Here is a 13312-nt window from a genome sequence, read left to right as displayed (position 1 = left end):
TTAATCAGGTTGTTTGTAGATGAGCAACCGATAACTTTCATGTTCATGCAGGGGCGATGTGTGCAATCTAATCTTATCAATCTGTGGTTGTGTTGCTTTTGGTTTTGTATCTTATCATATTTTTTTAATTTAATCTTTTCCCACAGAGCAGAGATACTCTTGGGAAACATCATCAAGAAGAAGTGCTGGAGGTAAAGTAGTGACACCAGGCAAACAGCAACAACTCTAACCAGATGAAAATGTCTTTTATTTTCTCTTCAGAATAAAAGATCCTGATTTAGTGCAATGCCRTGCGAAGCCTGCTGACATTACAAAGTATGTCCACTTTGTCAGGATGCGTAGGGAGAAAAATCAGTCTCTCATTAAAATGCAATGATCTTAATGGCCTACATTAATAAAAGTTGTACTTACCAGTCCCCGATGAACGCGCAAGCAAATCCCTCAACTCTATTAAAACCGCACGGAAACAGCTTAAGAAACAGTAAGGCCGAGGCAATGAGACGACCTYGAAACTCCCCACATCCCAGGCACATTTACCACCGCCAGGACGTGCCTGAACAAACGCAATACGTCTGCAAACCCACACGACCCAGAGGATTTGCTGCTGACCTCTCAGAGTCACACAATCAGCACAATCGTGGGGGCTTTGTGACCAAAGACGAAGGGCTAGGCGTTGATCTCGCTCCCAACATAGACAGACATCTTCTAAGTCACACAGGCTTTGGACATCAAGGCAATGTTTTACAACACACACTGATAATGCCACAAAGAGGCATAGCTTAAGACTAATTATTAAAATTTAGTCTGTTGTTGTCCAAGCTTAACCGGTGAGTGTATGGGAGTATAAACCGATGACAACAGTGGCTCTCAGAGGACTTGATGAGACCTCGGTGCTTACAAATGGAGGTCAAAGACTCTGACACCATCTGTTCACCACCGTCTCGTCTCCCTACCCGCTATTGTTGACTTTGTGGATGGTTCATCGCAACCTAATTTCTCTTGGTGTAAGAATTTGTTGAAAAAATAAAACAATCTTAAATTTATCAATACTAGACTCTTAATCTAGTATAATTAAAACTGACATTTATAAAAAAAATAATTTCCCCAATCTTTGGAAACTTGGTCATAAAATCAGACCCCTCCTCCTCACAGAACCAGATTATATTTTGAGGTAGAATATCTGGAAAATCCTATGCATGTGTGTATATGTGTAAGATATATAATCGATTTAAAAATGGCCAACATCACTTAATCTATTTCTGTTTTTGCTTTCAAGAATCTAAATGGTGTGGTGAAATAATGGAAGGTGCATATTTCCTGATTATAGTATGTCACCTAATTTATTGTATGTAGGCAATAAGCACTTAATCAAGAGTCAAGAGTCACATTTCCACAGCAATTTGCATGTTAAATTAAGCAGGTTTTGGATAGCAATATGTTCACCTATTACTAAAAAACTTGAGGTTTTGTACAAGGCTTTGTACAAGTGTGAAATATTTTAACCTATTTTAGCCTGTATTTCACCCTGACTCTGAATGTGTATAAATTATTGATCAATTCGAGCATGTGAGTATGTGGGAGTTTGATTGTTAGCATTCAGAGACTTCCAATGCGTCGCCTCGAAATTGATGTGAAAGAATCGCACAGTCTGCCACTTCTCTAAGCAGGATGTAAGATCACTGAACAACACTCCTGTCATTCRTAGATTTGATTGCTTCATTTGCTTGGGTGCACGCACAGCAGCATAATAGCAGACGCACCTTAATGCTAACAAAATCATCTCTTTAATATTTTTAAACAGCCTTTTTTCCCTTTGATGTGTCTGCTTCCCTTAGGAGATCCAGCCTTGTGATCACCACAAAGCTCTACTGGGGAGGAAAGTAAGTGCATTTGTGTGGGCGTGCAAATTGTTTTTACATATATGTGTGTGTGTGCGTGTGCATGTGTGTGTGCGTTTGTGTGCATGTGCGTGTGTGGGGGTGCGTGCGTGCGTGCGTGCGTGCGTGTGTGTGTGTGTGTGTCAATTTTCCAGCTCAGATGCTCAGACTATATGACTAATGGCCGGCTAGACGTGAAACTTTTGCCTCCAGCTCTAGGCCCCATGGCATTGAATCAGACATTCAGGGGAAACCCACAGGTGCACACACAGGGCATTACACTGGAAAAAAAATGACAGCAAGCCCCCATCCTACTTCTGTTTCCATGTTGTATTTAACAGCTATATCCCTCAGGCCACACGTCATATTCGCTCCTGCTGTCATGCTGAAATATTGTGAGTCCAGTCCACATTAGTCACGTTCCCCCTCCCTCCAAAAAGCCTTCAGGCTTTCACCAGTGCTTTCACATTCTTCTTTTGGCTTTCTTTAAACATAATTTAAGTCACTACAGAGGGTAAAAAGATTGTGAAATTTTTATATAAAATCACTCTCTCAGGCAAGTGTCAATGTATTTGAAATCTCTCTCCGTCCTAGATGCATTCAGAGAACAACTACTTGCCAAGACTCACTAGAGTCTTGGCAAGCATCTCTGCTTCACATTATGACATTTGCATATGTGATGCATGCCTTCCACATGTTTGCACAAACATAAGATTACTTAACAATATGATGTAAAGAAAGAAATTTCAAAGCTTGCGCTATAACCGAGCTAGAAGCGAGAGGCCGTTCCAGAAACATTGAAATAATTGAAATTGAGCAAAGTGTAAGATCAGTAAAGCACCATTTCGTAACAAATGTGACCTTGAGGCACTTAAGACAAACATGTCAATTTCAGTTCAGTAAGAGCTCCATCAATGGCTCTATCCTGGATAGAAACACAGCATGAGACAGGAGTACTTTCTACTAGCAAGGAAAACATAGATAATGGGAGCAATAGCTCTTTCAGCAAATCAGGGAATAAAACACAGAATCACACACCTGGCATGTCTTCTACAAAATACGGTGATGAGGAAAACATCAGTATAGATGAGTAAACAAAAGATAAATGGCTAACGATCTCTTACAACAAATATTTCCATACAAACTACTCTTGCAATACTGCCCCAAGAAACACAGAGCTGTATGTCAGATAAGATTTAGCAGCCACACAGTCAGGTTTCCCCCGTGGGAGTGTATGAGAAATACAGCCAAAGGTAAAGTGGAAATCAGACCTGTCACAAAGTGAGACACAAGAGGGAAGCTAGACATGATAACTTATTTGTTCTGAGTTTCTTCACTTTCCTCAAATAACTAACTTTTCTGTATCACACAGAATGTAAAAGTTACACGGCTGAAAGGTCACATTGAAGGGGATTATTCTGTCTGAAAGAAGACACTGTTTCCAGATTTTCTGTTTCAACTTTTCCAACATTAAACACCTTCCGAGGCCTTTGGATCTGAAGAATGTAGGGAAAAGAAAAAAGCATCTGCATTGATTTGTTTGTTGGCCGATTGGGGGTATTAGTACAAAACAGCAGAGGCGTGGAGTAGAATAGATGATGAAAAAAAATTATGAAAAGTATTTAATGAAAACAGTGGAAAAAAACCTTACAAAATCCACGAAGAACCTGGGCAGAACGTAAACCGTAAATCCAAGGAACCACCAAGTAGACAACATTAGGAAACAAGAGGATCCAGCGAGGAGTGACTGAGAATGAGGTGCTTAAGTCTTGGGAGGTTGAATGCTGAACAAAAGACCTGGTCTGATGAGCTAACATGTTGTAGATGTGAGGAGAGAACACAGAAGACAGGCTGAGAAGAGAGAGAGGAAGAGGAAGAAGCAGTGACACAGTGGAGCGGGGGGAGAGCACACTGAGGACTAGGAAAATAATCTAATAAAATAATTAGACATGAGAAACATAATAAGACTAGAGCAACTAAGGACTAGGCAAAGAAACAAACATAACTGGAACCACTAAGAAGAAATATTATTAGACTAACACAAATAATAATAATAAAATCAAAAACAAACTCAAACAACCCAAGATCCTGACAGCACCCTCCCTGGCTCAAGTGGGGTTCTTTTTTATTATTTCATTTTCAGATATGTCTTCAGCAAGCAGAACATCTAGCAGATTGTGGTAATACAATTGCTTAACAGACTTCAACCGAAATAAAGTGAAAAAAAATAGATATTGTAGAATTAAAAGATATAAAAGTATATCTACATTGCTTGCAGCAAAATTTAAAAGCGACTTGCTGTCTCTCAACAATGGCAGCTCCTCCAGAGTGGCTTTGAGCCACCTAGTGGTTCCTTTAATTATTGCTCTCTTTACAGTTTAGGTTGCTGGCCATGTCTGGGTAGGTTTCCTCTTTTAGGTGACCAGAGTGCTTCAGATGTTGAAAATTTCAGTGGCTTTAAGGGAACTTATAATGGAGAATCTTGTCTGGCATGATTAATTGTCTGCTTATGCTTTTCTAGCTGAGGTGTTCATGTGTGTCTCTTATCTTGTAATTTTTTTCATCCTGTTTCAGAGCTGAGACAGAGCGAGGCCTCAACCGAAAGCACATAATTGAAGGTAATGTGTCAAAATCCTCCTCTCTGTTTTGTCCTTCACGTTGCACCGTCCCTCCCACTCCTGTGTGACTCCTGCAGATCCTCTTTCTTTTACCTTACTTTTTCCTCCCTCCTCGTTCCCGTCCATGTCTCTTCTCACGTCTTCAGTGTTGACGCAGCAGAATTTGAAAGCAGAATTGGCCCAGTGGTGCATCAGACTTTGTCGGACGTTTTGTCTCGCATTACTCTAACAGGTTTCTTTTTTATACATTCGCATTTGGAGTGCTGGTGCCAACTGCAGTCCCCGCTCTTCTATTCTCCTCTGCCAGGCTCTTTTTTTTTCCAAATTGTTACTTTACTTGAGTTTATGGCGCAAAACTTCCTCACCCCCCACTTCTCAAACAACTGGCCTCTCCAAAGCGCAATGCACCTCTTACAGTGACTCAGCCCTCTCCCACATTATTAGCATTCACTGCAGCCACTGCAGCGATTCCCACCAAACAAAAGGCGAATGCACCCAGGAAAGGCGGATTGAGAGGGGACAAGGTTTCAGAAGCAGAAGGTTGCGGAGCGCAAGAGATTCAAGGGAAGCAAAGCGAAGGTATCATCATCATCAATTAGCTAAGCCCAGTTTTATTGTAAATGACAGATTTGTGAGAGTAACTGGTGTGACACGTGTCATCACAGACTAATGTGCCGGCTGAGTGAGTGCAGCGTCTGTTGATACTCTCTTCTGCAAAAAAAACAAAAAAAGAAGCCCTTCAAGGTCATTTGTTCAGGTGCTGTAGTTCACTAATCCAAAACAGTAGGTTCTCCTGGTTTGACCTTGAGGTGAACAAACCTCTTAACAGGCTGAAAACGTGTTGAACATTTTCACAAATTCCCTGACAGCTTGAGCAGCGACTGAACGACTTTTATTGAGCTTCCATTTTTAAATGCATCATTTGCTGCAGTTGCCGGCAGAGTTGCTCTGTTGTTCAGCGTGTTTTCTCGCTTCCAAAAATAGAATCCCTTCACGGCCCTTTAAACTCCAGCTAATCCAGCCGACAGCAGCAGCGCAATGACGGTGCAAACCCAGATTAGAATCCATGTTAGAAAGTGGTTCTCAGATTGTGTGGGAGCAGATGACAGGGAAAGGTATAAGGAGTTCTGTCGGCACTAGGAAGTGGTGTATCTCTCAGCTGGGATTAGTGGGTGATGAAGAAGCCTCTGGCACTAATCTACCACACACACACACACTCTCTTACTTTTCCATGTCTCTATTACGCTGCCGTCCTCCTTTGTTGCAGTCTCCTGTGTACGCTTTTCATTTCTCATCTGGTTTTACGTTGAGCAGGCGCTGAGAGTGACCTTTCTTGTGTTTCCATGTCTTCTTTGAGCTTGATATGTTTGGGTCACACCCCACCCCTCACATATACACACATCTAACATTGTTTATGTAAGAGGAGTGAGGATTTTACAGGTACAAGTTGTTTTTTTTCACTTCATACAGTGGATCTTCTTGTCAGAATGCGAGTTCAGTTTCAGAGGGATTATCTTTAAGACTTGTGGTGTGTTTAAAGAATGCTTACTTTCAATCAAAGATTGCTTTGGAATGCTTAAATAGGATTTTTTTTTTTTTTTTGATGCGCCTCGGTCTTTTACTGCTAGTTTAGAAAATTCACCAATAATAAAGCAGAAATGTCACTGTCTTAACTTTTGAAATCACATATTTAACGCATTTGGAAAAAAATCTCCTTGGCTGCCATCTTATCGTGGTGGAGGGGTTTGAGTGTCCCAATGATCCTAGGAGCTATGCTCTCTGGGGCTTTATGGCCCTGGTAGGGTCACCCAAGGCAGACAGGTCCTAGGTGAGGAACCAGACAAAGCGCAACCCGAAGACCCCTTATGATGCACAACAACCTTGTATCTAGCGTTCCCTCACCCGGACACGGGTCACTGGGGCCCCACTCTGGAGCCAGGCCTGGAGGTGGGGCATGATGGCGAGCGCCTGGTGGCTGGGCTTTTACCCACGGATCCCAGCCGGGCTCAGCCTGAAGAGGAGACGTGGGTCCCCCTTCCAATGGGCTCACCACCTGTCGGAGGGGCCAAAGGGTCGGGTGCATTGTGCTATGGGCGGCAACCGAGGGAGGGGACCCTGGCGGTCTGATCCTCGGCTGCAGAAGCTGGCTCTTGGAACGTGGAACGTCACCTCTCTGGTGGGGAAGGAACCGGAGCTAGTGTGCGATGAGAGGTTCCAGCTAGAAATAGTTGGCCTCACCTCRACGCATGGCTCTGGTTCTGGAACCAGTCTCCTTGAGAGAGGCTGGACGTACTTCCACTCTGGAGTTGCCCACGGTGAGAGGCACCGGGCAGGAGTGGACATACTTGTTGCCCCCCATCTCTGAGCCTGTACGTTGGGGTTTACCCCGGTGAATGAGAGGGTAGCCTCCCTCCGCCTACAGATGGGGGGGACGGGTTCTGACTGTTGTCTGTGCTTACGGGCTGAACAACAGTTCAGATTACCCACCCTTCTTGGAGTGCTTAGAGGGGGTACTGGAGAGTGCCCCTCCTGGGGACTCCCTTGTTCTACTGGGRGACTTCAACGCTCACGTGGGCAATGACAKTGAGACCTGGAGGGGCGTRGTTGGGAGGAACASCCCCCCSRWYYKRAMYYSARKKGKKKTYYKKTKTTGGRCTTCTGTGCTCGTCACGGATTGTCCATCACAAACACCATGTTCAAGCATAAGGGTGTCCATATGTGCACTTGGCACCAGGACACCCTAGGCCACAGTTTGATGATCGATTTTGTCATCGTTTCATCGGATCTGCAGCCGTATATCTTGTACACTCGGGTGAAGAGAGGTGCGGAGCTGTCCACTAACCACTACTTGGTGGTGAGTTGGCTCCAGTGGTGGATGAGGAAGCCTGTCAGACCTGGCTGGCCCAAACGTGTTGTGAGGGTCTGCTGGGAACGTCTGGCGGAGTCCCCTGTGAGACGGAGCTGTAACTCCCATCTCTGGCAGAACTTCGAACACGTTCCGGGGGAGGTTGGGGACATTGAGTCTGAGTGGACCATGTTCCGTGCCTCCATTGCCGAGGCGGCTTATCGGAGCTGCGGCCGCAAGGTTGTTGGTGCCTGTCGTGGCGGCAACCCTCGAACCCGTTGGTGGACACCTTCGGTGAGGGATGCTGTCAAGCTGAAGAAGGAGTCCAATCGGGCCTTTTTGGCCTGTGGGACTCCAGAAGCAGCTGATGGGTAACGGCGGGCGAAGCGGCATGTGGCTCGCGTGGTTGCTGAGGCAAAAACTCGGGCATGGGAGGAGTTTGGAGAGGCCATGGAGAAAGACTTCCGTACGGCTTCAAGGTGATTCTGGTCCACCATCCGGTGTCTCAGGAGGGGGAAGCAGTGCAGCACCAACAGTGTTTATAGTGGGGCTGGTGTGCTGCTGACCTCAACTCAGGACTCCGCCAAGGCTGCCCTTTGTCACCGCTTCTGTTCATTACCTTCATGGACAGAATTTCTAGGCGCAGCCAAGGTGTTGAGGGAATCCGTTTTGGTGGCCTTAGGATCGCATCTCTGTTTTTTGCGGATGATATGGTCCTGTTGGCTTCATCAGATCGTGATCTGCAGCTCTTGCTGGAGCGGTTCGCGGCCGAGTGAGAAGCGGCCGGGATGAGGCTCAGTGCCTCCAAATCCGAGGCCATGGTCTTGAGCCGGAAAAGGGTAGAGTGCCTTCTCCGGGTCAGGGGGGTCGTCCTGCCTCAAGTAGAGGAGCTTAAGTATCTGGGGATCTTGTTCACAAATGAGGGAAGAAGGGAGCGGGAGATCGACAGGCGGATTGGGGCAGCATCTGCCGTGAAGCGGGCGCTGTACCGGTCCGATGTGGTGAAAAGGAAACTGAGTCAAAAAGCGAAGCTCTCGATTTACCGGTCGATCTACGTTCCCACCCTCATCTATGGTCATGAGCTTTGGGTCATGACCGAAAGAATGAGATCACAGATACAAGAGGCCGAAATGGGTTTCCTCCGCAGGGTGGCTGGGCTCTCCCTTAGAGATAGGGTGAGAAGCTCAGTCATCCGGGAGGGACTCAGAGTAGAGCTGCTGCTCCTCCACGTCGAGAGGAGCCAGTTGAGGTGGCTCGGGCATCTGGTCAGGATGCCTCCTGGACGCCTCCCTGGTGAGGTGTTCCGGGCACGTACCACTGGGAGGAGGCCTCGGGGAAGATCCAGGACACTCTGGAGGGACTATGTCTCTCGGCTGGCCTGGGAACACCTTGGGGTTCCCCCGGAGGAGCTGGAAGAAGTGGCTGGGGAGAGGGAAGTCTGGGCCTCCCTTCTGAAGCTGCAGCCCCCGCGACCTAACCCCGGATAAGCAGAAGAAAATGGATGGATGGATGGATGGAAAACAATTAGCCACTAACTATTAACTTCTTAGATGGTATCTTGAAATTTTGCTTTAATATATTCACAAAATTATGTTTTGTCAGCATAACATTCATTTTGCAACTTGTACCAATCCCTCTGTGAAATATGTTTTATTTTCCTTGTTTCTTTCGCTTTGTCATCAACAATCCGGCCCCGTTTTGTTGCTTTTGGCAAGCAGAACAAACCTTTTAGGTATCCCAGAATTAAATTTGCTTGCAAATGAACTGGGATCAAAAGACATGGCAGGCCAGGCACAGCTGAAATATTTTAAATTAGCTGGCACTTTCTGACATCAAGTTTCCCAGGATAATGAGGGCTCGATGTTAATGTTTTTCACCACGCTAGTCCTTTTTGAAATGTCTCTTTGTTGTTGTTACTTTAATGAGGACATTATCATGGATTGAGCTTGCACAAAGCTCCAGAAAGCTCACAAATTTAGGTATAATCGGTACAAGAAAAGCTCTGAAAATTGTATCGGGTCCTGCTTCGATTACGGAACATGAATATGCAAAAAAGCGAGCTGCTGCTGAATGCTTTGCACTTCACTTTGCTCTGTCCAACCCATAAATCTTCCTGACACATTCAATCATTTTTCTCACCTCAGGTTTAAAAGGTTCCCTCCAGAGGATGCAGCTTGAATATGTGGATGTGGTCTTTGCCAACCGGACGGACAGCAACACTCCTATGGAGGGTAAGTGATTTTTGATCGGACCTCTGGAGACTGTGGGAGGGTTGGGAGCATAGCATGAGGCATTCTGTTATATGAGAAGGTGAGAAATGCTATTGAGGCCACTGCCTTTGCTGAACTGACGGCTTATATCTGTTTAGTCAAGTAGAAGTGAATTCCTCTGACCCGCGCCGACATAAGTTAATATGATAATCTTGCCTCATTTCTCGTCCTCTTGTCCTCTATTTTCGTCTCTCAGTCTCCCTCTGTTTCTCTTGCGTCTCTGTGGGACCACTATCTTCCACAGGGTCTCTGAGCTGCCGCCCGCTCCCAGCCCTCCCTGCTCGTCAGAAGCAGGATTATCTGCCTCCTTCGGGAGCGGCTGGTATATTTTTGGGTTGGTCTCTCTTTCTACCAGCCCCGCTGTGCACTTGTACTTGATTTCTACTTTTCAAAGCTTCAGCAATGCCTTTCCCTCGCATCCACCATATGTTATTATTAATTTCTTATAGAGGTTTCCAGAGTTTTCCTCAATTACTTCTCTTTTGATGTGGCAAGATACTTGAGATTTTGTTTTTTTGTCTCTTCACACAAAACCTTCTCCAGAGGTGGTATCCGCCTCAAGGCATGGTGTCTTATTGATCTCCTAAAAATATGTTCTATGTTGCTCCTCATTTCCTTCCCCTTTGTTGCCTCCCTTGACAACCAGCTGACTGTGGGAGGCCAGCCTGTCATACTCATTGTTCCAGAGACCCGCCTGTCATTATTAGCTGTGATAACTGGCAGGTAAACCCCACAGCCTCCCCTGTCAAATCAGATTTGGCCCTTCAGATAGTTTCACTCCTTTGGTGCAATAAAATTTCATTGTCAATCTGACTGATTTATTGATCAATGATCATATTTTAGTGAACATAACTTGAGCTCCTTAACTCCTGACTACTGTTGCAGTGAGTTCTTAATAGTAATAAAAAGCATTTACTTTATTTCAACCAAAGTGGTATTAACCACGCAGAGTGCTTACGCTTTTGATTTTATTTGCTTTATCAAGTAACTAAAAAAAAAAACAAAAACAAACAAGCAGTGATGGTTAAAAATAAGTTATTCTGAAATATTCAAGTTGTTCCTTATGTTCTGATGTATGCCTTTTGGGAATTAGGACACTTTTATGCTCGTTACAAGGAATAAGACTTGCCACAGTTTCTGATTACTGTTGTATAATTACAGAAATAAAGACTTAGGCTTGAACATCTATAACAAAGTCCTGCAGACATTCACATAAATTATCGAATAGAAAATCATTTGAACTTGATTTTGGCTCGTAGCCACTGTAAGATTAATGCCATGCATCAGCTCTGTAATGTGCCCCAAATACTTTCCACTGGTTGCTCTTTCCTCTTGGGACCGCTGCAGCATGGTGAACTTATTATTCACATCTTGTTTTACACACAGGAATCAATACAAACTAGCTTAACAACATCAGTTATAGGAGGAGGCATGGTAGCATTTTAAAGGGACATCTGGTGGTAACTAACAGGTGCATATGCATGCATGTGTTTGTTTGTTTTGGTTTGGTTTTTTTTACTCTAACTACATACGACCTTGCGCGAGACAACTTGTGTCCCCTTGGGGACGAAAAGTGATGTCATGGCAGCACAGTCTGTCTTTATTATCATCACTGTGTCCCTTATCCCATGGCCCTATTCTTCTTTGACTCTTTCCAGTCCTCTGATATTCCTGACTGTTTTTTTTTCTTTCTTTCTTTACTTAACACCATTTCTCAAAAGACTTGTTTATTTTCTTTTACTTTTTGTTGCGCCTGTTGGAAAGTTGGCACTGGAAAGATGGTTTCCCCCCAATGTGGAATTTCATCTGACATGTCAAAGACTGTGTCGTTTATAGGAATTGTCATACAGCACACACAATGAGATTTCTGCCTACTGGAGCAGAACGCATGTCAATTATTGTACTAATAGCTACACCAAGGCCTGATAACCAAACAGCTCAAGGCTCTGAATTGGATTGCAAACCAGTCGTCCTGCATCTGATTTTAGATAGAGAACATCACAAAAGCTGCTGAAAGTCATAAACCTTCTATTAATAAAATAATTTTATGGCGATCCCAGCATCCTTACACACTTCTCAGTAGAGACGCTTCAACACCTGCCTTCATTGTCATCAGATCCTTCCCTCCCAGAGCCGTAAACCTTGAATGCAGTTTTCCAAGGCATGGAAAATCTCCCGCTGATGTGATATATTGATGAGCAGCACACTTTCTCTGTTTGCATGCAGAAAGAATATAAATAAAAGCTTCAAAAGGCAGAAACATCTCCAGAACAAATCAGACAAAAACACACTGACATCCACAGAGACACCTGTCCAGACATGTACAGCTATTAGTGTGTTGTTGAGGGTTTTCTCACACTTATTGCTTCACGGTTCAGAAGGGGCACTGTCATACCTGCTGGCTTGAGCTCACCAAATGTTCCAGACTTTGAGGCTCACTGCTGCTGGGAAAGAGCTCAAGGACACACAGAGACGGGCTAACAGCCAAGCAACTTTCTATTACGTGCATACCAATAAAGGAGATTTGGATGCGCAAACAGGAGGAATTTATCGCCTTAATGAGGAGTCTCTTTATCTGTCATGTTTGCAAGCGTTTCTTTATTAATCCAAATAAACTTTACTTTTTCTTTTTTTTTTTTTTACTGAGGTTAGGAAAACTCTGACAAGATGTGCTGGAAATCATGATTAAACTTTACAGTTTAAAAACAAACAGGTTAAATGTCTTTGCTCTCTGAAGTTGGATTTTCTCACTTCGTGCTCCAAAAAACTAAGAGCACCTAATTTTTAAGAGTAAAAACCCTCACTTTGTTTTCCTTCTCGATAAAATTCAGATTTTTTTTTAACACATTAGCTGACAATACCATTACCCATATCATTTAAAGACCATATCTGTGATGTCATTCAGTTTATTCACAGCTCTACAATTTAAAAGTGGCCACATTAAGCTGTGACTTTACTCCTCTGGCTCTGTTATACCTGCAAACYGTCGCTCCACAGCAGRCCACACAGTCACACAGTACCAACACAATAACGGTGCAGTTTAGTTCCAGTCTTGGGTTGATTTTGGTATGTGAGGGGCAAGGCAAGGATAATAAGTAACAGGCCCCCTCAGAGACAGAAACTTTATAAGCCACATTTGCCAGTTTCTTGCTTCACGTTTTTTTCTCTTTCTTTCTGTCCTTGCGTCCCTCAACATCCTGTCTTCCATCCCTCCACTTTGGAGCAGATCCTTCTACCCTCCCACCTGCTTTTACTCGCCCACGCACATACACTTGCTCTCTGTCTCTCACGGAGGCACAGTTTGGCTCAAAGAAAGATCCAGTAATTAAAGAAAATCATTAGTTGTCTTTTTTTTCACTCTTCTGTGGATTTAAATCTCTTCCTAATTCTCACCCTATCAACTTCACACTCTTGCAGCAGCATTTGCATTGTGCAAATGGAATAGGAGGATTCATTAACTGACATGCAAATGCAATATTACGCAGATTGAATTTAGTAATGAATAATTTGTGTGTAGCGAGACATTCATGTGATCTACCAGCAGAGGATTTCCTGATTTAAAAGCTATTTTGGAAGTTCTTTACAAATGGATTCATGAATAAAGCTCTATTGTTTAGCATGTAAATAACCAAACAGAGCATTTTTGCTGCCTTCCGTGTCATAATCACACACACACACACACACACACACACACACACACAC

General features: G+C 44.1%; 2 protein-coding genes across 4 annotated transcripts in view; one reads left to right on the top strand and one right to left on the bottom strand.

Moving 5' to 3' along the window:
• Positions 1–6252, bottom strand: part of LOC103479421 (complement C1q tumor necrosis factor-related protein 3-like) — a 37188-nt gene extending 30936 nt beyond the window's left edge. The window contains exon 1 of the mRNA XM_017310146.1: positions 5721–6252. Within this exon, the coding sequence (XP_017165635.1) occupies positions 5721–5790 (70 nt within the window). The 5' untranslated portion in view covers positions 5791–6252. The remainder of the gene's footprint in view (positions 1–5720) is intronic.
• The window catches only part of kcnab1b (potassium voltage-gated channel subfamily A regulatory beta subunit 1b), a 39467-nt gene that overhangs the window by 22601 nt on the left and 3554 nt on the right, over positions 1–13312 (top strand). For all 3 annotated transcript variants that reach the window (XM_008433771.2, XM_008433770.2, XM_008433772.2), the window contains exons 6-9: positions 147–191; positions 1836–1880; positions 4452–4495; positions 9485–9571. In XM_008433771.2, coding sequence (XP_008431993.1) covers positions 147–191; positions 1836–1880; positions 4452–4495; positions 9485–9571 — 221 coding nt within the window. The remainder of the gene's footprint in view (positions 1–146; positions 192–1835; positions 1881–4451; positions 4496–9484; positions 9572–13312) is intronic.

Source organism: Poecilia reticulata, linkage group LG17, assembly GCF_000633615.1.
Source record: "Poecilia reticulata strain Guanapo linkage group LG17, Guppy_female_1.0+MT, whole genome shotgun sequence".
In the NCBI taxonomy this organism is placed as follows: Eukaryota; Metazoa; Chordata; class Actinopteri; order Cyprinodontiformes; family Poeciliidae; genus Poecilia; species Poecilia reticulata.
The sequence above is the reverse complement of the archived record's forward strand: the minus strand, read 5'-3'. Positions and strand labels throughout refer to the sequence as shown.